The sequence below is a fragment of the Salmo salar genome, chromosome ssa12, assembly GCF_905237065.1.
Source record: "Salmo salar chromosome ssa12, Ssal_v3.1, whole genome shotgun sequence".
NCBI classification, from domain to species: Eukaryota; Metazoa; Chordata; class Actinopteri; order Salmoniformes; family Salmonidae; genus Salmo; species Salmo salar.
In genome coordinates this window covers 33,906,738-33,931,364 of record NC_059453.1, presented here as the reverse complement: position 1 = coordinate 33,931,364, position 24,627 = coordinate 33,906,738, and the positions used below count along the sequence as shown (strand labels likewise).

General features: G+C 44.4%; 1 protein-coding gene across 3 annotated transcripts in view; it reads right to left on the bottom strand.

Annotated features, from left to right (window-relative positions):
- LOC106564871 (cytoplasmic phosphatidylinositol transfer protein 1) overlaps nt 1–24,627 on the bottom strand; it is a 102,604-nt gene that overhangs the window by 4,070 nt on the left and 73,907 nt on the right. The window contains exons 2-10 of one of the 3 annotated variants that reach the window (XM_014131351.2): nt 18,678–18,826; nt 15,519–15,607; nt 14,990–14,997; nt 12,677–12,748; nt 5,755–5,853; nt 2,512–2,667; nt 2,237–2,300; nt 536–672; nt 4–211 (exon numbers count right to left, since the gene is read on the bottom strand). In XM_014131351.2, the coding sequence (XP_013986826.1) occupies nt 206–211; nt 536–672; nt 2,237–2,300; nt 2,512–2,667; nt 5,755–5,853; nt 12,677–12,748; nt 14,990–14,997; nt 15,519–15,607; nt 18,678–18,826 (780 nt within the window). In that variant the 3' untranslated portion in view covers nt 4–205. Of the gene's footprint in view, nt 1–3; nt 212–535; nt 673–2,236; nt 2,301–2,511; nt 2,668–5,754; nt 5,854–12,676; nt 12,749–14,989; nt 14,998–15,518; nt 15,608–18,677; nt 18,827–24,627 lie in introns of those variants that run through there. The other 2 variants (XM_014131350.2, XM_014131349.2) reach the window with 2 other exon arrangements.

The window sequence follows — 24,627 nt, the reverse complement described above, 5'->3', positions numbered from 1 at the left end:
CACGGAGAGAGAGAATGAGGGGGGAGACAGCACTCCAAAGCATTCCAATGCTTCTTTCTAATCTTAGCCTGGCATCACTACTAGTTATGTCATAATCAAAATGATCAAACTTTTTCAAATCAAAAGTCATTTGATATTTTCTCAAGATGTGATTATTTTTGTACTTCATAGATGGTGCGCTCATACTCTCTCACCTCATCCATCGTCATGTCTGCACGGAGAGAGAGAATGAGGGGGGAGACAGCATTCCAATGCTTCTTTCTAATCTTAGCCTGGCATCACTACTAGTTATGTCATAATCAAAATGATCAAACATTTTCAAATCAAAAGTCATTTGATATTTTCTCAAGATGTGAATATTTTTGTACTTCATGTTTTCCCGACATAGAAACAACTAAAGCATGCAAGAACCACTTATTTCAGAAAACATTTCGCATAGAAACAGAGTGATTGGTTCCCTCCTGAGTCACGTTCGACATGAACAACAGAACACGTCAATATGAAACAGAACAAGAGGAAATGAAACGACACATACGCTGACTTTGTCATGAATCTCTATGTCATCCAGTGATGGGGAGTTCGTGGAATGCTCTTGCTGCTCATGGCAAACTTTAACGTTGGTTTGTTCATGCATACTTTTCTCGTATTCCCGCACGTCATCCAAGTTCATATCTGCAAAGAGGGGAGGTCGAGATGTTGGCGTCTCCCCGTTAGGACACTCAAGACGAAGGTAGAGGAGGGGTTAAGTGAGGAGGGGCACGCCGTGGGTGCGTAGAGAGCACTGGGTGGTGATTAGTGCTTTTGGGAGGGGCTGAAAGGTCAAAGTTCAAGCGCAATCAATAGGAGGTGGAGAGGGCAGAGCTAGCTTCCCATGACAGAAAAGAGTTGGTGTCGAGAGGAGAGAGCTAGTCAGGCCAAAGCCGGGTTAGGGAGAGGAAGAAAGGGAGGGATAGAGGGAGAAGGGAAAGGAGAGGAGAGGGAGAATAAATGATCCAGAACCCTCCGAGTCAGACGGGAAGGGTTGGGAGCATCACTGGGGAAAAAAATACATTCCCAAAGAACAGTCCTAGGCAAGGTGATCCCAAATACGTCAGGAGGATTTGGGTGAGAGGGAATCATCCAAATAGTGCATAGGAGGGAAAGTGATTTTTTCCCCCCAGAGGTTGAAGAGGAGAAGGGAGAGAGTGAGTAGCGGTGTCCCATTACAGCAGTAATGGCTTGTTATGGACTTACCCTGCAGCCATGGAAAAAGCTGAGTGCTAATAAGAGTCCTGCTAGTTTTACTGCTACTGCTGCTGCTCTTATCGCCATGCATTCACAACCCACATACACACAGCTTTCATGATTCAATGAGTGCAATTTCGTCTGTGTAATATCTCCTGATATTTCAGCAATTGCTATTCTTTTGTTAGGAAATTGTAGCAAATACAGCCATTTGTGTTCACTATAGACATCGTGCAAGGATTGATGCCAAAGAGAATGACAAATATTGCTGACACAAGAAGAAACAGACCAGTGTACAGGAGGGATATTGTTTGATTGAACGCCAACACAGAATTGCAGGAATTGGTTTTACAGATAAACATGGAAGGAACTGCAGTCCAGGGGCTGCTGTCTGTGTATGACTGAAGTAGTGAGCTAGTGAACACAGACCAACCCTGGACATGACAGTACTTCTAGGGGGCGATTTTCCCAGACACAGATTATGCCTATTGCTGGACTAAAAATGACTTTCAATGGAGATTCTCCATTGCGCATGCTTCTTAGTCCAGAACTGGGCTTAGAATCTGCCCCCTTGGTTACGGGTTCTAAGTAGGGTTATTGATATCTGAGAGGTCACCCAGCGTATAAGATAGAGCAGGGTTAGATGCAGTGATGGGGAATTGGATAGTGTTTAGGTGTTCACATGAGGTATTTAGTTCTATTACACACAATGATACAGACAGTAGATTAGAGACAGCATCAACAGTAACCACTTAACTCCCAAAAGGAGTAAAATCCAAATGGAAGTCCTTTCTTATTGATACCATTCTAAGGAAAGAGTGACTTCATAGGTCCCAATGTTAAACTTGGGGCATGTTCATTAGGTACAGAATAAACTGGGATGGACTACCTATACTTGTCCAATAAGAAACACCCATTTTAACTTTCAACACATAAAAAAAAACTGCCCTACTGAACACTACCCAGTGATTAGTTAGTGAGAGGACCAATAGAGCAGTGCTTGTCGACCTACCGATCCACTCATCCACCCAGGCAAAAGCCTGCCTGTGGCCCAGGAGCAGCACATCACGCACCACCTATAGGGAGAGACAATAGAGGGGGTCAGAGAACACTAATCTCAGAGCAGTTCTACAAAAATGTACCAGCACTATCTATGGAGTAAGTGGCTGCTATTTAAATAGTGAACACTAAGTCACATACTGCTCACGCACTGAGTATAAAGCCTTTTGTGGAAGGGTTTAGTGGAGGACAGAATGGCTGTGTGTACATGTGTGAGTGACCTCTGACCTTGTGTACAAACTGCTCTACGCGCGTCTGCAGGCCCCACACTTCAAACTTGACAGTGACCAGCTTGTAGGAGCACATGATGGGCTCCTGGGTGTCCCTCCAGCCCTCCTGCAACATGCCCCTCGACGTCTTCTCTGACTTGAAGTACCGCAGGTCCTGTTGGGGGACACACACACAAGTGAATGCACGCACGCACACACACACACACACAAACGTAGAGCTCAGTAATTAATCCAAACCTCTGTGCCCTGAGAGAAATGCATTACGGGAAAGCTAAAAATAGAAAGCTAATGTTAAATAGGAATTCTTCCCTCCAGAGACTCTTCGCTAAATCTCAGGGGCTGAGGCAATTTATCATTCAACCACCGCATCTACTATACTCAACAGTCTAACTATACTTACACAGATGCTACAGTGGGGGAAAAAAGTATTTGATCCTCTGCTGATTTTGTACGTTTGCCCACTGATAAAGAAAGGATCAGTCTATAACTTTAATGGTAGGTTTATTTGAACAGTGAGAGACAGAATAACAACAAAAATATCCAGAAAAACGCATGTCAAAAATGTTATCAATTGATTTGCATTTTAATGAGGGAAATAAGTATTTGACCCCCTCTCAATCAGAAAGATGTCTGGCTCCCAGGTGTCTTTTATACAGGTACGAGCTGAGATTAGGAGCACACTCTTAAAGGGAGTGCTTCTAACCGCAGCTTGTTATCTGTAAAAAAGACACCTGTCCACAGAAGCAATCAATCAATCAGATTCCAAACTCTCCACCATGGCCAAGACCAAAGAGCTCTCCAATGATGTCAGGGACAAGATTGTAGACCTACACAAGGCTGGAATGGGCTACAAGACCATCGCCAAGCAGCTTGATGAGAAGGTGACAACATTTGGTGCGATTATTCGCAAATGGAAGAATCACAAAAGAACTGTCAATATCCCTCGGCCTGGGGCTCCATGCAAGATCTCACCTCGTGGGGTTGCAATGATCATGAGAACGGTGAGGAATCAGCCCAGAACTACGCGGGAGGATCTTGTCAATGATCTCAAGACAGCTGGGACCATAGTCACCAAGAAAACAATTGGTAACACACTACGCCGTGAAGGACTGAAATCCTGCAGCGCCCGCAAGGTCCCCCTGCTCAAGAATACATATATATGCCCGTCTGAAGTTTGCCAATGAACATCTGAATGATTCAGAGGACAATTGGGTGAAAGTGTTGTGGTCAGATGAGACCGAAATGGAGCTCTTTGGCATCAACTCAACTCACAGTGTTTGGAGGAGGAGGAATGCTGCCTATGACCCCAAGAACACCATCCCCACCGTCAAACATAGAGGTGGAAACATTATGCTTTGTGGGTGTTTTTCTGCTAAGGGGACAGGACAACTTCACCGCATTAAAGGGACGATGGACGGGGCCATGTACCGTCAAATCTTGGGTGAGAACATCCTTCCCTCAGCCAGGGCATTGAAAATGGGTCGTGGATGGGTATTCCAGCACGACAATGACCCAAAACACACGGCCAAGGCAACAAAGGAGTGGCTCAAGAAGAAGCACATTAAGGTCCTGGAGTGGCCTAGCCAGTCTCCAGACCTTAATCCCACAGAAATTCTGTGGAGGGAGCTGAAGGTTCGAGTTGCCAAACGTCAGCCTCGAAACCTTAATGACTTGGAAAAGATCTGCAAAGAGGAGTGGGACAAAATCCCTCTTGAGATGTGTGCAAACCTGGTGGCCAACTACAAGAAACGTCTGACCTCTGTGATTGCCAACAAAGGTTTTGCCACCAAGTACTAAGTCATGTTTTGCAGAGGGGTCAAATACTTATTTCCCTCATTAAAATGCAAATAATTTTATAACATTTTTGACATGCGTTTTTCTGGATTTTTTTGTTGTTATTCTGTCTCTCACTGTTCAAATAAACCTACCATTAAAATTATAGACTGATCATTTCTTTGTAAGTGGGCAAACGTACAAAATCAGCAGGGGATCAAATACTTTTTTCCCCCACTGTATATGCTAACATGCTAATTTCTAACACTGAAAGTTAGATAAGGAAGAGGTGTATGGGGAGAAAATTAGAAGGTGATGCTAGAGTTAGATTAGCTAGCATTATCTGGTCAGAGCTGTATTGCGGAGTGTTTCGTGGGTTTACCTAAACGTAAACTTAATTGAATAAAATTCCAACCCAATGAAATAGTTTGGATGACTAGGATGCTTAGGGCAAAACCAATAGACTGAAATGGTGTCCGTCTGTTGTATCATTGTATCTTTGAGTATCACTGAGTATCGCTGAGTATCGCTGAGTATCGGTGAATGTCCTTGTATCCACTGTCATTGTTATGTCTGAACCATGTTACTGGTTCTATTTTTAGACTAATAATATGACTCTAATCACCAGTGTTTGACTACAGAGACAACCTGTGGCTACAATTACCCCTACAATTACCCCTACAATTACCCCTACAAGAACCCCTACAAGAACCCCTACAATAACCCCTACAATTACCCCTACAATTACCCCTACAATTACCCCTACAAGAACCCCTACAATTACCCCTACAATAACCCCTACAATAACCCTTACAATAACCCCTACAATTACCCCTACAATAACCCCTACAATTACCCCTACAATAACCCCTACAATAACCCCTACAATTACCCCTACAATAACCCCTACAATTACCCCTACAATAACCCCTACAATTACCCCTACAATTACCCCTACAATAACCCCTACAATTACCCCTACAAGAACCCCTACAAGAACGCCTACAAGAACCCCTACAATTACCCCTACAATAACCCCTACAAGAACCCCTACAATAACCCTTACAATAACCCCTACAAGAACCCCTACAATAACCCCTACAATAACCCCTACAAGAACCCCTACAAGAACCCCTACAATAACCCCTACAATAACCCCTACAATAACCCCTACAATAACCCCTACAATAACCCCTACAATAACCCTTAGAATAACCCCTACAATAACCCTTACAATAACCCCTACAATAACCCCTACAATAACCCCTACAAGAACCCCTACAATAACCCCTACAATAACCCCTACAATAACCCCTACAAGAACCCTTACAAGAACCCCTACAAGAACCCCTACAATAACGCCTGGGCCCCATTAGCTCTAATGAAACCCACACACACACACACACACACACACACACACACACACACACACACACACACTGAGATGCAGATACACGCACGCACTCACCTCAGACTCTTTATAATATCTCTCAGGGATCTCGTCGTAGGCGATATCCACAAAACACACTTCCCTTTCCTGGTCTTTATTTTCACTCTCTGAGAAGATCTGAAAACAAACAAAAATTCCCAGAGGTGCAGTTAGTCATCTATCACGTCAGGCATCAACAATATCCTCTCTTTATAAAACTACACAGCTCAATGATATTGATTGGGCCTCCCAAAATATCTTCTTTGTGTTATTCGAGGCCCTTCACTTACAGACATTTGTCATCTGTTTGTTATTTGACAGAAGCTAGTCAATGTCCATTCTATTTCAGCCAGAGTGGTCAGAATATCCACAAGGTCAGATATTTGATTTGATTTAGTAGGGCCCGTGGTCACTAAGCATCTCATAGTAAGAGTGCCTTTTAGATCATAATGTATACGATTGCATGGACAGGGGTGGGGGGATCTGATCCTAGATCAGCACTCCTACTCTGAGATGCTTGATACATACAGGCCCTGATCTTAGATCTTTGATTATGGACCACTTAGACTTAGCTGCTCCACTAGGCTACAGCATGGACACGTCATTGCGCAACGCGGCCAGAAGGGAGAGCTCTAAGCTTGTGTTGATTGACTTCCACCGTACAGTACCCTCACTGTCATCATCTCCCATTCACACTCACAGACAGGCAGAGACAGACAGACACAGACAGACAGACAGACAGACAGACAGACAGACAGACAGACAGACAGACAGACAGACAGACAGACAGACAGACAGACAGACAGACAGACAGACAGACAGACCTCATATATAGCCGCAGGGCAAACAGACACCAATAGCATTAGCCACTCTCTGTTTCCATCTAAGGAGCTAGAGGTGTGTGTGTGTGTGTGTGAGAGAGATAGGCTCGGTTATAGAGAGGAATACTCCAGTACGCCAGGCCTAAGGCGATGAGTGAACGAATCCTCAGCCAGGGCAGAGTGCAACATTTCAAAGTGTGTTTTAATGTCTATATGTTACACATCATGATTCGAGCTACCGGTAGATGTATTGAAACTGCAGCGTACGGATAAATATTGCATGAATGTCAAGAAATAACATTAAAAAGAGTACTTCACACCACGGATCACAACCTAAGAGAGATATGTAGGTTTCCTGCTCGTAGCTATGGATGAATATTGTATGCCTTGCTGCCAAATATGATTATGAAAAGGAGTCCAACGAGAACAAAGTGGCTGTGATGGTGCCACATTTATAATATATTTCCACCTTATTTATTGATGTATAATATCTACATGAAGAAAAATGTAAAATGATGTTGTATGACAATGTAAATTAAATATCATATTTGGAAGCAATATGATCAGTAGATTTTTTTGGTTCAGCTCATGTGCTATATTTGGACTAGTCTCAAATGCCAAAACATCAAGATGCCTTATGGGTTGGTAAAGTGGTCCCCCCGCACCATCTCCCTCCACCCCCCTCGGGGCCAGACACACGTTTTCCAATCGATACAGTCGACTGAGGTGTGGACTCTGACCGCTGCCTGGTTGCCCTCTGTTACTTATAGCAGGGTGTGAAGCTGTAGTGCTGTGCTCAATGTCAGGAGGTGGGAGGTCGACATCCTCAGGTTCAGTGCTTACAGACAGAAAGCCATGGACATGCACATTTGCTCTCCTTGTCACTCTGTCGTCTCTCTCTTTTTCTCCATCTTCTTGTCCATCTCTGTTCTCTTTTTCTCTCTCTTCTCTCCATCTCCTATCTCCATCACCCTCTCTCTCTTCCTTCCGTATCCTCTCTTTTACTTCCTCACCTCTCTCCCTCTCCCTCTCTCTTTTTCTCACCTCTCTCCCTCTCCCTCCAAGGGGCCCTTCTGCCACAAGCTGTGTGAAACAGTCCTGCTGGCACATTGGGGGTGACATGCCATCATGGATGAGTGCAGCCAAGGGACAGAGAAAAGAGGGAGGGAGTACTAAGAAGAAGAAAGTGCAATAATGAGGGAAGAGGAGAGAGAATGAGAGAGGGAGAACGTGTAATAAATAATGAGGGTAGAGGAGAGAGAATGAGAGAGGGAGAACGTGTAATAAATAATGAGGGTAGAGGAGAGAGAATGAGAGAGGGAGAACGTGTAATAAATAATGAGGGTAGAGGAGAGAGAATGAGAGAGGGAGAACGTGTAATAAATAATGAGGGTAGAGGAGAGAGAATGAGAGAGGGAGAACGTGTAATAAATAATGAGGGTAGAGGAGAGAGAATGAGAGAGGGAGAACGTGTAATAAATAATGAGGGTAGAGGAGAGAGAATGAGAGAGGGAGAACGTGTAATAAATAATGAGGGGAGAGGAGAGAGAATGAGGGAGGGAGAACGTGTAATAAATAATGAGGGGAGAGGAGAGAGAATGAGAGAGGGAGAACGTGTAATAAATAATGAGGGTAGAGGAGAGAGAATGAGAGAGGGAGAACGTGTAATAAATAATGAGGGTAGAGGAGAGAGAATGAGAGAGGGAGAACGTGTAATAAATAATGAGGGTAGAGGAGAGAGAATGAGAGAGGGAGAACGTGTAATAAATAATGAGGGGAGAGGAGAGAGAATGAGGGAGGGAGAACGTGTAATAAATAATGAGGGGAGAGGAGAGAGAATGAGAGAGGGAGAACGTGTAATAAATAATGAGGGGAGAGGAGAGAGAATGAGGGAGGGAGAACGTGTAATAAATAATGAGGGGAGAGGAGAGAGAATGAGGGAGGGAGAACGTGTAATAAATAATGAGGGGAGAGGAGAGAGAATGAGGGAGGGAGAACGTGTAATAAATAATGAGGGGAGAGGAGAGAGAATGAGGGAGGGAGAACGTGTAATAAATAATGAGGGGAGAGGAGAGAGAATGAGGGAGGGAGAACGTGTAATAAATAATGAGGGGAGAGGAGAGAGAATGAGGGAGGGAGAACGTGTAATAAATAATGAGGGGAGAGGAGAGAGAATGAGGGAGGGAGAACGTGTAATAAATAATGAGGGGAGAGGAGAGAGAATGAGGGAGGGAGAACGTGTAATAACTAATGAGGGGAGAGGAGAGAGAATGAGGGAGGGAGAACGTGTAATAAATAATGAGGGTAGAGGAGAGAGAATGAGAGAGGGAGAACGTGTAATAAATAATGAGGGGAGAGGAGAGAGAATGAGAGAGGGAGAACGTGTAATAAATAATGAGGGGAGAGGAGAGAGAATGAGGGAGGGAGAACGTGTAATAAATAATGAGGGGAGAGGAGAGAGAATGAGGGAGGGAGAACGTGTAATAAATAATGAGGGGAGAGGAGAGAGAATGAGGGAGGGAGAACGTGTAATAAATAATGAGGGGAGAGGAGAGAGAATGAGGGAGGGAGAACGTGTAATAAATAATGAGGGGAGAGGAGAGAGAATGAGGGAGGGAGAACGTGTAATAAATAATGAGGGGAGAGGAGAGAGAATGAGGGAGGGAGAACGTGTAATAAATAATGAGGGGAGAGGAGAGAGAATGAGGGAGGGAGAACGTGTAATAAATAATGAGGGGAGAGGAGAGAGAATGAGGGAGGGAGAACGTGTAATAACTAATGAGGGGAGAGGAGAGAGAATGAGGGAGGGAGAACGTGTAATAAATAATGAGGGGAGAGAGTAGGAACGTTAGGAAGAGGGGAGAAGAAAGAGAGAGAGGAGGAAAGGACAAGGAAGATGGAGGGAAGAAGAAAGAGAGCGTGCAAGAATGAATGAAAATGAGCAAGTAAGAGGCGGAGGGAGAGAGAAACTATGCAACTGTCTAATGGTGAAGTCTCAAGGAGACACAGATAGAGAGAGAGAGTGATAGAACGAGAGAGAGAGAGAGAGAGTGTGATAGAACGAGAGAGAGAGAGAGTACGAGAAAGAGAGAAGAGAGAGAGAACGAGAGAGAGAGTGAGAGAATGAGAAAGGGAGAGAGAGAAGAGAGAGAGTGAGAGTACGAGAAAGAGAAAGAGAGAAGAGAGAGAGTGAGAGAGATAATGTTAACCATGAACCATTAGAGACAGTATTTAAGCAGTGGCTCTTCTCCAAACCTAACGGCAGCCCTGCCCTGTCAGGGTCTGCTACCTGATACGACCGTGGAGTTGTCAATCACATCATCTAACCACACCCTCCATTCATTCATTCAGACAGAATATGTAGTCTGCTCACACACACACACACACACACACACACACACACACACACACACACACACACACACACACACACACACACACACACACACACACACACACACACACACACACACACACACAATCATTCACACGGATTTCCACAGATGCACTTCATTGTATGGATGTACACACAGAAAGACACACAAACACACATTACATTCAAACAGACATTGAACCCCTTCTCTGTCAGGAAACAGGACTGCGAGCGTGAAAACACATTTTTACAGCCTGACATTATCTTTCATAACATCGTGAGCACAGAAACACAGGGCTGCATATTATTTCACAATGTACAGGATCTTGGCAGAGGAGACTGAAATTTGGACCAGATTACACAGGGTTGTAAAAGACCAGAGTTTGTGCTGGTCAGCCCTGAAGCTGCAGTGTCCGCGGATAGATTCACATGGGAGCTTTTAAGTGGAACTTATGCGTGCAAACACATACGTGTGTCTGCATCCGTGTGTTTGTACGCAACAACAAATGTGTACGTGATATGTGTGTGTGTGTGTGTGATATGACTCCAAGCGCGCATGTGTGTGTTGTGTGCACGCACAGGGACACTGGCCACAGCAGTAGTTAGAGAAGAGAGGTAGGCTGGGGTTGGATTACAGATGTAGAGACCAGAGTGATGCTGCCTTTTACATTCACTCTGATATGACATCCTCTCCTTTACATTCAGTCTGATATGACATCCTCTCCTTTACATTCAGTCTGATATGACATCCTCTCCTTTACATTCACTCTGATATAACATCCTCTCCTTTACATTCAGTCTGACACGACATCCTCTCCTTTACATTCAGTCTGATATAACATCCTCTCCTTTACATTCAGTCTGATACGACATCCTCTCCTTTACATTCAGTCTGATATAACATCCTCTCCTTTACATTCAGTCTGATATAACATCCTCTCCTTTACATTCACTCTGATATGACATAGTAGTAGAACTATTATTCTGCTATCGAAACGAGTTTGTGAATTGGGAGAGAGGGAGAGAGAGAAGGCCAGAGTATAAATGAAATGGGCTCTTCAATTAGCAGAACTGCACTTGGCAAACACTGAGGGGCCATAAGACCCCTATTATGGAATTACTTTATCATACTGAAGGTCTCAGTGCAACACACACACACACACACACACACACACACACACACACACACACACACACACACACAATCATTCACACGGATTTCCACAGATGCACTTCATTGTATGGATGTACACACAGAAAGACACACAAACACACATTACATTCAAACAGACATTGAACCCCTTCTCTGTCAGGAAACAGGACTGCGAGCGTGAAAACACATTTTTACAGCCTGACATTATCTTTCATAACATCGTGAGCACAGAAACACAGGGCTGCATATTATTTCACAATGTACAGGATCTTGGCAGAGGAGACTGAAATTTGGACCAGATTACACAGGGTTGTAAAAGACCAGAGTTTGTGCTGGTCAGCCCTGAAGCTGCAGTGTCCGCGGATAGATTCACATGGGAGCTTTTAAGTGGAACTTATGCGTGCAAACACATACGTGTGTCTGCATCCGTGTGTTTGTACGCAACAACAAATGTGTACGTGATATGTGTGTGTGTGTGTGATATGACTCCAAGCGCGCATGTGTGTGTTGTGTGCACGCACAGGGACACTGGCCACAGCAGTAGTTAGAGAAGAGAGGTAGGCTGGGGTTGGATTACAGATGTAGAGACCAGAGTGATGCTGCCTTTTACATTCACTCTGATATGACATCCTCTCCTTTACATTCAGTCTGATATGACATCCTCTCCTTTACATTCAGTCTGATATAACATCCTCTCCTTTACATTCAGTCTGATACGACATCCTCTCCTTTACATTCACTCTGATATAACATCCTCTCCTTTACATTCAGTCTGATATAACATCCTCTCCTTTACATTCAGTCTGATATAACATCCTCTCCTTTACATTCAGTCTGATATAACATCCTCTCCTTTACATTCAGTCTGATATAACATCCTCTCCTTTACATTCAGTCTGATATAACATCCTCTCCTTTACATTCAGTCTGATATGACATCCTCTCCTTTACATTCAGTCTGATATAACATCCTCTCCTTTACATTCAGTCTGATATGACATCCTCTCCTTTACATTCAGTCTGATATAACATCCTCTCCTTTACATTCAGTCTGATATGACATCCTCTCCTTTACATTCAGTCTGATACGACATCCTCTCCTTTACATTCAGTCTGATATAACATCCTCTCCTTTACATTCACTCTGATATGACATCCTCTCCTTTACATTCAGTCTGATATGACATCCTCTCCTTTACATTCACTCTGATATAACATCCTCTCCTTTACATTCAGTCTGACACGACATCCTCTCCTTTACATTCAGTCTGATATAACATCCTCTCCTTTACATTCACTCTGATATGACATCCTCTCCTTTACATTCACTCTGATATGACATAGTAGTAGAACTATTATTCTGCTATCGAAACGAGTTTGTGAATTGGGAGAGAGGGAGAGAGAGAAGGCCAGAGTATAAATGAAATGGGCTCTTCAATTAGCAGAACTGCACTTGGCAAACACTGAGGGGCCATAAGACCCCTATTATGGAATTACTTTATCATACTGAAGGTCTCAGTGCAACACACACACACACACACACACACACACACACACACACACACACACACACACACACACACACACACACACACACACACGGTCTTTACTCACGTTGTCATTGCTGCCTTTGTTGTCCTCGTATTTCGTCTCTATGTGAATGGAGAACTTGGGTAAGAAAGAACACTGCAAAACAATACAGATGAGATGTATCAGGTGAGATGGTGGAAAAACAACCTCTTTCACCTGAAACTGGTGTTTAGTTTTATAATTGTTTATGCGTCATCGAGACATTTAGTCTCTAGACTTCTTGTACCAGCATCCCCACCAACTAATGTGTTTGGTGCTTATTTCAGAAAGGGGAGATGAATGAATGGGAGTATGCTCTGTATGCATGTCCATGTGCTCGTGTCTGAGTGTGTGTGTGTGTGGTTTGTGTGTGTGTGTCTGCGTTGTGTGTGTGTATGCGTGCGTGCATGTACCCCTCCTATGACTCACACACAGCCTTTTATCGAGCCCGAAACTCTGTCACTGTCAAAGCCATGTCTCCCCCTCATCCCCCTTTCCCTCCTCCCCCCTCCTCTCCTCCATCCGCTCCTCTCCTCCATCCGCTCCTCGCTGCTCCTCTCTATATAAAGCCATATGACTCACTGTGGTGGCATTTATCACTTTCTGAGAATTTCAAAATGCCACAGCTCAAAGGCTTTAGAAGTTTCAGGCAGTATGTTACAGGGGGCAGCGGCAGGTTTCCAAGACCGTCATCAATCTTGAACCCTTTGACCTAAAACACTGCTACAGTAGTGTTTAGATTGGAGGTGAGACTGATGTTGGTTGTAAAGAGTTCTTGGAAACAGTTTCTGTGAACTACCAGTGTATAAAACCTTATTTGTATTTGTATATATTATGGATCCCCAAGGTAGCAGCTACACTTCCTGGAGTCCGGCAATATTAAGGCAGTTATACAATTTAAAAAACATTACAATACATTCATTACAGAATTCACAACACCCTAAGTGGGCGCCCTCAGGCCCATACTCCACTACCGCTTATCTACAACACAAAGTCCATGTGTACGTGTGTGTTTAGTGCGTATGTTATCATGTGTGTGTATGCATGTTTGTGTGTCCCCCTGTTCCATAAGGTTTGTTTGTATCCGTTTTTTAAATCTGATTCTACTGGTTGTATCAGTTATTATGATGCCTTCTAACACATTATAAGACTTGCTATAAGCATCTAGAACAGCTTATAGTTGTATAGAGTCATGTATAAACACAACAGCAAACCCACCCACACAAATAGAGGATACCTAAACCTCAAAAAGATATGGACAGGTGAAAATACGTTACTTAAAGATGAACTAGGCAGAAATCGCTCCACCATTTCCTGTTTGTTAAAATTCCAATAGTTAGCCTAATTTCAGTTTATGTGACAAAACAAGCACCACTACTTAGACTTGCTTTCAATGAGAATGACAGATCTATAACTCACATTTCTATGTGAATTTGGTCAGGTCGGCCAAAAAGTGACATATTGCCACTTTAAAAGCATTTAATACCAAGTAAAAAGTATTTAAGAAAGCGCCAGAGAAAAGTATTTAAGAAAGCCCCAGAGAAAAGTATTTAAGAAAGCTCCAGAGAAAAGTATTTAAGAAAGCCCCAGAGAAAAGTATTTAAGTAAGCTCCAGAGAAAAGTATTTAAGAAAGCCCCAGAGAAAAGTATTTAAGAAAGCCCCAGAGAAAAGTATTTAAGAAAGCCCCAGAGAAAAGTATTTAAGAAAGCCCCAGAGAAAAGTATTTAAGAAAGCCCCAGAGAAAAGTATTTAAGAAAGCTCCAGAGAAAAGTATTTAAGAAAGCTCTGGCTATGGCAGCAAAGCAAATGGACATCATTTGACACCTCAAAGGCAGTTGAATCCTCAGGGCAGTAAAAATGTATGACGCTTCTCGTAAGCGAAACAAGGGAATGGATATGTCTTTATCTCTGGAGAGCGAATGCCTAGCTACAGACATACACCACCATGAAGAGAGCTGCAATTCAGAAGACACACACGGAAATGCACAAGCGTGCACACACACTGACGCTAAGCTGTTGCTATAGATAGCCATACTAATGTCTCCATACGGGGAAGCTTCATTCTAACAAAGCCACTTACATTTAATATAAATCCAAAATTACACAATAAATATGCAAAAAAAATACACAACCCAAGCCTTCTATTTACACATATCCCAAAACACTGACTCCTTACGTAACGTCTAACTAAAACAACCAGTGAAGCAGAAGAAAATGTTTAGAGAGAGATGTGGAGTTCTTTCCTGGTCCTTCCATGATGCTGCATTAAATGCATCCTGACATCATGTACATTAATGAGCTGCGGTAGCTCTCTCCACAGCTCTGTGATCAATAAAGGAAATGGAAGAGATACTTACGGTGTACTCTACAGAGGCAGGCCCAGAGGGACGCGTCGGAGCAGAGGGGAGAAAACACCACAGTTAGGGCTTCAGTAACGCAACAACACAGAAGAAACAGAAACAGGTTACGATGTGATACAACGTGAAGGAGCACAACATGACACAAAAAACAACACAGCTCACACATCCAGAATGTTGCTGAACATTTTCCATTGACTTTTGAAGAAACATTTCTGGGAACTGATGCTGACTGAACTGATAGTCTTACATAACCAGACAGAAACGTTGCCAGGTTGTTCTCGGAACGTTTTTTTGGTTAGCTATGTGCATTATAGCATAACGTGACTCAGCTAGCCTGGCTATGCTATGAGCTGTGTCACAGTAACTAGATTGGGTTGAGGTTAGCCTGGTACTTTTCCGCTAGGGTTACGGTCGATACGTGGTCAGAGCTCATTTCTGACCGCACACAACCATCTGTGGTGCCTGGTATGAATGGATCCTGGTTCTACAATAACACATCGGTGTGTGTGTGTGTGTGTGTGCTCACCTGTTATGGTATAAGGGTAGTAGTTCCAGGCCTTCTCTGTTACGTAGAAGATGTTGGGCACCACTGCTCGAGCCCAGCTGGGCAATTTACTGTAAAAAGAGAGAGGGTGAGAGAGAGAAAAAGAAAGAGAGAGAGAGATGGAGAGACGGAGAGAGAGAAAGAGGAGATATGAAAAGCAAGAGAGGAGATGAAAGAGATACATCATGTCTGAGTAATTGGTCTGATTAATCATTTCTACAGCTTGAGTCGTTTTCCTTCCTTCCTTCCTTCCTTCCTTCCTTCCTTCCTTCCTTCCTTCCTTCCTTCCTTCCTTCCTTCCTTCCTTCCTTCCTTCTCAAGGTGAGTGGGCATGTTTAAAAGCCCTGGCCATTGAAGGCGGTTAAAAAAGAAACTTGAAAATGTAACAAAGAACATTGAAAAAGATGAGAGAGAGCAGCACTCAAAAGAGCCGTCTATAGCCTCGCAACACGACCTCAATGGGTTTGTGTTTTTGATTACAACGGCAAGGTTTTGTTGGAGAGGTTGAGAGCTCTTCTACACACAGGTGCACCGGAACAGAAACACACTAGCCTGGGCAGAGAAAGCTGAAGGGACATTTACTCAAAGGCTCTGGTGAGTGTAACAGTGGCACATAAAGGTGTGTGTCTGCAGTGTAGCATAGAGATTGGTGTGTGTGTGCGTGTGCATGTAAGCCTCTAATATCTGATAAAAGCTTAGATATTACATTTTCTTTGATCACACATTGCTAAAGAAGCTAGCTACATGACTGTGACTGCGTGGTGACAGCTGATATAAAAATAAACCTATACACCAAAGAAACATTGTGAAAATGTTGACAGGTCAACTATTCACAGCCTATCCCCCGAAAGCAAGTGACAGACACTCCTCCATCTGCTCAACATCTCTCATTCTTCTTTTAAACCACCCTTCATGCTCGTCAACACATTGGTACGCATTAACACACTGTGGTACGCATTGACACACTGTGGTACGCATTGACACACTGTGGTACGCATTGACACACTGTGGTACGCATTGACACACTGTGGTACGCATTGACACACTGTGGTACGCATTGACACACTGTGGTACGCATTGACACACTGTGGTACGCATTGACACACTGTGGCACTTCACACTGCACCTGCCAAGCTCTGTAGGCGGTGGTAAGGTTTCTCCATCCCACACTTTTCACACCTCACAAATTCCTACAGTAATAAAAGACTCTGGCAGAGAAACCAGTCATCTGCGCTAAAGTTCTGAAAGTGTGGACTAGTATGTGTGTGTGTGTGTGTTTGTGTGTGGTGTTTGCGTCTCCGCAAAGTAGCCCCACGTTATTCCATCACAAAATGAACCATCCGAGTCGATGTGTAATGAAGACCATTGAAATAATGAATTCCTAATGAATGTTTAAGTTAAGAGGTTATTCAAGCTCTTCATGCCAGAACAGCACTAGAACAATAATCTAGCGAATCAGAAAGGTGATTGAGTGCTGGGGACCATGACACAATGCTCACTGGCTTCAACTTCCTGCTTGCTTTGGAATATTAGGGCCAATGTATTTTTATTAAATAAATCATATTTGTCCTGTTCTGTTGTGACACATGATACATAACTGGCCCTAAACTAAATGTCTTCTATTACATTTACAATGTTCTTCTCATCTTAAATTATTTTCATGACATTTATATTTTCATGACAGAAAGGCCTTGGTTTGCACGGAAGGTTGAGAAGAGCTGGCGGATTCACTGTGTCTTGGTGTAGTCTCTCTCTCTCTTTCTCCCTCTCTCTTTATTTTCTCCTCTCTCTCCCTCCTTACATAAGGCAGACACCAGGTTCACTGAACCTGAGATGGATGTTTATGGAGAGGTTGTACTTGTAGTAGTCAGCTGGACACACACACGCACACACACACATGCACACACGCACACACACACACACACACACACACACACACACACACACACACACACACACACACACACACACACACACACACACACACACACACACACACACACACACACACACACACACACACACACACACACACACACACGGCTGAGAGGCACCCATCTGCTGTGAAGAACTAGAGCGCCGGGAGTGTATTTAAGAGGTGGTAGGGGCTTAGGTGACTGTAGCCGTGGTTGCACAACAAGTGGCGAGTGATCATATGCACACAAACACACACACTCGCAAAAACACAGACAGTGTCCCTGCTGTTGCTCAACCTCACTACATAATTCCCTCATCGTCATACTGTGTCCTCTGATGAACTGTGTCCACATCTTCTCTTACAATAATGAATGGTGACGGTTTCCCTAATGGGAGTCGGGTAGTGACATTTGTTATTATATAGCCAGTCCTTATTCAAACAATACATCATGTATTCCATGACAGATTCAAGTGGGAAGGACTGTGATAAGACCTGATCCAAGATCTGTTGTTTTGAAGAGCCTGCAGCAGGTTTTTTGATAGTTAAAATATGTCTCCTTCTGAATATGCCTGTCTCTTTCCCTCTTTTGCCCTCTCTCTCTCTCGCACTCCCTCCTTCCCATTCACTCTCTCCTCTGTGTCCCTCTGTTCCCCTCCTTCCCCCGGCTCGCTCTCTCCGTCTCTCTCAAGGATTAGCGGCACGGCAGGGCAGACCCTGCTGACTCAGCACCTTTAGGTCCCGGGCATCCCGATCGCTGACGCAGGCACTTGTGATGAAATCTAGCCCTCTCTGTCCCTCTCTCTCTAGATATTGCCGACTTAGGAAGTTTCTGTCCTTGGATGCTCAGCGATGCGCTGGGAGAGGTCACACACACACACACACACACACGGCTGAGAGCCAAGACGTGAGGGGGTGGAGTATTGTGTGTGGCACAGCTGTGAGGGCGAAGTAACTCGGGGCAACATGACAGCAGCAGTCTGCCATGCGAAGCGTCGAGTGTGTGAGGAACAACACTTTGCCTGCGTTCCAAAAGGCACCCTATTCCCTATATAGTGCACTAAACCTATAGATAATGTCCCCTTGTAAAAGTGGAAGAGTTAAAGCTACGATCTGGGATTTTATATTCAGTAAAACAGCAGCCCAGCATCTTGCTTTGGTGTACAACCATTGGACAGATCCCAGATTGTACCTTTAACATGGGTGGATGATGGTCACTCACTCACCTGTTGAGGTAGACACGTTTCTCGGTGAACTGGCCCTGACCGTGGGCGGGGTCGTCAAACGGTTCATTCTGGACCACCTCCACCCCCTCGCCGCGGTCACTCTGCTCATGGCTGTGCTTGCTGATCATATATAGCTGGCCAATCCTGTACTGGAGAGAACAGAGGGAGACAAGAACGCAGGATGTTTAGGGTACGACCGCAACATGAACACCTTCAGTTTAACAAAAGAATCGAATACAGCTGATCAGTCCTGTAACGGAGGAAACAGAGAGGTGGACCCGAATATGACTGTAACATGAACCCGAACATTAACAAGCACAGGCGAACAGGAAGAACACATATGACTTCATATATAGCGCCTTTAGAAAGCATTCACACCCCTTTACTTTTTCCACATTTTGTTGTGTTGTAAAGTGGGATTAACATTGATTTAATTGTCTTTTTTTTTGTCAACGATCTACACAAAATACTGTATAATAAAAATAAATAAAAATAAATAAACACTGATATATTTTGATTAGATAAGTATTCAACCCGCGAATCAATACATGTGAGAATCACCTTTGACAGCGATACAGTTGTTTCATTCTGAGTAAGTCTGCGAGAGTTTTGTAAACCTGGATTGTACAATATTTGCCCATTATTCTTAAAAAAAAAATATTCAAGCCATTTTCAAGTCGAGCCATATATTTTTAAGGCGATTTAAGTCAAAACTGTAACTAGGCCACTCAGGAATACTCAATGTCGTCTTGGTAAACAACTCCAGTGTATATTTGGCCTTGTGTTTTAGGTTATTGTCCTGCTGAAAAGTAGATTTGCCTGGAGGAAACAGAGAGGGGGACCAGACCAGAGATGGGTTAGCTTATGCCAGCAGCAGAAGCACAAAAAGAGTTCAACCGACAACCACACAGCAATGCAAAAGTGAACCACACAGATATAATCATCTCTTACGACACGTAAACACCAGATAAATGACAGATTATTTTGAATGAGCTTTATCTGTCACAAATGCTTTATTAAACAGTTGAGTTTGAGGTAGATTTAATTTCACCCTTCAGGATGTCACCACCAACATTTTGAAGTTATTGTTTTCAGGGCTCTTGCCCTTTCCTTTGAAGACCACTAGAAAGAAAGACCACCAGTGAAGTGCTTCTGAGACTTCCTGACCAATCTATTGAGGCTTTAATAATTCAAGGTTAATCTACAAAGACTGGCTTTTGACCAGAGTTAAGCTGCTGTCCCAGAGCAAGAGACAAAGGATGGAAAGAGAGAGGAGGTGGGAGGAGGTAGGGAGAGAGAGAGAGAGGCAGAGAGCGAGAGATAGAAAGGACAGCCAGAGAGAGCGAGAGGGAGGGTGGGGCTGGGGTTGGAGTGGAAAGATACAGAGGGAAAGAGAGGGGGCAGAGAGAGGTTGGGAGAAGAGGGAATGCATTAGAAAGCCAGAGGGGAAAGACAAAGAGGGTGAGGATTGACAAAAAGAGAGCCGGCAGAGAGAGAGAGGATGAACGTCTAACCAGGATAGGCAGAGAGAGACGATCAATGTAGAACCAGGATAGGCAGAGAGAGGGTGAGAAATGGAGGGAGAGAGAGATAAGAGAACATTATTCAGGAGAGCAAGGGAAAAGCGAGGGAGAAGCTGGAGAGCGGTAGCACGAGAAAAAGAGCGGGAGAGGTAGAGGACACACTGCGATGATACTGAACGACGCTAATCCTCTTATCCGTGGCCAGCTGAGAACAAGTGAAGCCCTCTACTCATCCCCTGCTGAGTCACTCCTCAACCGCATCCCTCTCTCCACTCATCCTCCACGCATGACCTGCCGGGCTGCTGCAAAATAAAGCTTTGGAGAAGAGGATAGGAGGGGGGAAGAGGGGGAAATGGAAGAGGAGGAGAGAGAGGGTGTAGTGGAAGAAGGGGGAGAATTGATATTTCTAACTTTTCCATCCGACTGGGCTCTTAAGACGTTAAGTTACTTCAGAGGAAACTGTGAAGGATTGACCTCATATTGACCCCAAAAGCCCAAGGATCAGCAAGGGTCCTCGAGTGTCACAGTTTTCAGGACACACACTGCCCAATAGCAATAATCTGAACGTTTGTCACATTGCAGTGTAGAGGCCACTTTGTACAGCTCTTTAAACTACAACCACTTCCCACCCTCCATTCCGTGTCCTCCACAGTCAGCTGGTTTCTCCTTTAACCTTACATTTTTTGAGTGACTCACTCACTCCTCACTAGCCGGAACCCAAGGTCTCCCAGGGCTATGGAGAGTGGGCTTGTGTCAGAAATGGATGCCTCAGCACAAAAGTGCACCCAGGAACCACCTACAGTAGCACATTTCTGCACATTGCTGCCCGAGACGCAATCAATTATTAAGACCGGTGTGCCCGCGTGGGCGAGACTTGTCCCACAGACAGGGCAGACAGGGCGAAGGGAGACACTGCAATGTCATCATCCAGGGCCAGGAGTGTCCCTTTAGGGGGTGGGAAGCAGGGAAGCAGTTCTGGCTGGATGTCTGACAGGAACAGAGAGAATCCTCGGAGAGGATGTCCTTCATCTGAATGAGTCGACTGACACACCCCTGCATCACATGGTGACGTGATTTTGAATATTGAAGGGCTCCCCGTGCGTTTAAGCTACAGACGTACCGTTGTGGCTTTAGCTCAATCCCCTTTCTGCCGATACAAAGTTTGCACTTATTCCATAACATGGGGCTTGTGAAAGCGGTCTTTTTCTACATGTGAGAAGATCCGGACAAGAAAATCATCACGAAATTGGCTGTAAAACTCAAACCGTCTGAGCTAAACTAATAGTAGTCACCACCATCGAAAGGGGAAGAGTCTTACAAACACCAATGTGTCGGTTGTTCTGCTTTACGACGTAGACAAGCATCAGGGGAGTCCTCTGAAGGTAACCCAGTACCCGGCTGGAAAAATGGCAAAAAGTGAATAGGGGGTAAAATGTGCCACGAATAACGTGACCAAACATGGGTAAAAAAATAATCTCTGAGTTCTTATGTCTCTCAGATATAGGACAGACACTTCAACATCTTATTCCTTATTATTTATTTTTTGGATTGTCTGTTTTGTACAAATGTGCTATCAATGCGCTTCTATGAGCTATAACAGTAAAGGCTACAGGAGCCTTAAAATTCCATTTGTAAGCTTAGTATATTGCAATCTATGGGGCATTAAGTTCTCTCTCTCTCTCCCTCTCTCTGAGGGAGAATGTGGACACCTGATCGTTGAACATCTCATTCCAAAATAATGGGCATTAATATTGAGTTAGTCCCCCCTTTGCTGCTACAACAGTCTCCACTCTTCTGGGAAGGCTTTCCACAATTATTTTGGGGGACATTGCTGCGGGGACTTGCTTCCAATCAGCCACAAGAGCATTAGTCAGGTAGGGCACTGATATTGGGCGATAAGGCCTGGCTCGCAGTAGGCGTTCCAATTCATCCCAAAGGTGTACGATGGGGTTGAGGTCAGGGCTCTGTACAGGCCAGTCAAGTTCATCTACACCGATCATGACAAACCATTTCTGTATGCACAGACTATTATTCCTCCACCAAGCTTTACAGTTGGCACTATGCATTGGGGCAGGCAGTGTTCTCCTGGCATCCGCCAAACCCAGATTTGTCTGTCGGACTGCCAGATGGTGAAGCGTGATTCATCACTCTAGAGAAGGGGTTCCACTGCTCCAGCCAACGCTTGGCATTGCGCATGGTGATCTTAGGCTTGTGTGCGGCTGCTTGGCCATGGAAACCCATTTCATGAAGCAGTTAGAGGGACAACAGAGCCCTGAGAACCAGCCCATCAGTGACCTGATGATCATTAGCGAGTTGGATACCACCTACACATGTCCAGAGTGCATAAGAGGAGACTACCGTGACTCAACGGTCACGTGGGAATTTTAATGCGGTCATGACTGCCGGTGTAACGGTAATAAGGTCACCGCAACGGTCCTAGTGACAACAGAGTCACAAAGGGTCTGAAAACGAATTTGTCGTGTTTTGGAAATGACACATCCTCTTTCATTCACTTCCTCATAATCTTTGTTGACGAGTGGCAGCAGTTTCTAAATATAGAGAGAGTGAGCATACAGTCTCTTGTATTGGTTGAATAAGCCATTGTCCATGTTCTCATTTGAAACAGTGATGAGGGGCAGGGGATCAATGTTGAACCAGAGGAGGCTGGTGGGAGAGATATAGTAGGACAGACTGGAATGGAATAGATGGAAAGGTGTCAAAAACATAAAACACATGGCTTCCATATGTTTGATACCGTTTTTGCGATATCTCCGCCCACCAGCCACCACTGGTTTGAATTATTAACTGAGAAAAGCAGTGGTGGTGTCACAGACGTTGTCATGTAGAGAAGAGGACCAAGGCGCAGCGGGATTGTGGACACTCATGTTTATTAAAGGAAACATGTAAAGCATCCACTTGAACAAAAAAACAATAAACACACCGGTGACAGTGTGGCAGGCTCAAACCAAAGGCAGTGCACACAAACAACCACCCACAACCCCAAAGAAAAACACACACACCTATATAGGACTTCCAATCAAAGGCAACTCAACACACCTGCCTTCAATTGGAAGTCCCAATCACCCACACAACATTTAACAAACACAAACCACCTGCCACATCCTGACCAAGACTAACACAATACACCCTCTGCTGGTCAGGACGTGACAGGTGGTCGCAGGCTAGTTGGAACTGTTTGCAGGACAAACAACGATTGGCGTTGATCATTTGAATATCATCATTCTGTCTGTCAATAAAAATGGAGCGCTTCAATAGTCTACAGAATCTGCGTTAAAACATATGCTACTTGGTCAAACCAACTTCAGCTAGCGTGCATCCCAAATGGCACCCTATTCCCTATAGTGTACCCTATGGGCCACGGTCACAGGTAGTGCACTATATGGGGAATAGGTTGCCATTTGGAATGTAACCCTAGTTTCTGTGGCATCTGTGCAGTCTTAGGAGAAGTAAAGAATAAAGATGAATCAAAGCGTCAATAAGCAGAAGAGCAACCAGCAACCCTGGCCTGCTTATGCAATTTGCCTGATGACAATGCAACTGAGAGCACTGGGCCCATTAGTCTCTGTCACTGGACAACAGCTTTATCAATACGACTACAGATTAGAACGCTGCTGCTCGGGCAATACCATGGATTCAAAAACAACCAGTTGGGCAATATCTCTTGGCCTAGACCATACCTCGGTATAGACAGTGTGTTAGTAGAGGTCGAGTTATGTTCAGGGTGACCTGACCAGGAAAAACTATGGGGATCGGGTTATGGAGTACAGTATGACGTTAGCCTTCGGGCTAAGGGCTAACCAGAAGTGTTCCTGACAACTTGACCAGGAAAAACTGTCCGGTCGTGTGGCCTATACTACTTCTCAGACAACCACAGTCCGAGTGGGCAGAGAAAATATGAATAAACAAAAGCGGCATTAAAGCCGCAACAATCGATGGCGGCTAGTATCCGAATTCCCCTGGTGATGATGGACGGTCGATGCGGCACGCTTCGACAAGGAAGCTGAAGGAAGGTGAGCCCGGAGGCAGACGAAGTGATGCGTATATCACTGTGCAAGCCCCTCCATCCATCCTTCCCTTCGCCTGGGTCGGAGAGAGGGAAATAAAAGAGAGACGGAATTCTACCCAGAGATTATTTCCACTCGTTATTCTATTTGGACGTCGCTCATCAAACACACTGGCCTCCAGGTCTAATGCTTCTTCACAAATAGACGTGCTAAAAGCGCTAGTGGCTTGTTTTTAAATTGGGTGTGGAAACGGACGCTTGGCCCAGAGCCAAACTCGTCTTCTTGCCAGTTTCTGAACATCTAAACAGTTGTTTTAATTTTTTTTTAAGTAAACACCGACTGAGATTCATATTGGGGCTCAAGATGAAAGGGAGACATTGTGCACCAATATGTTTAAACGCC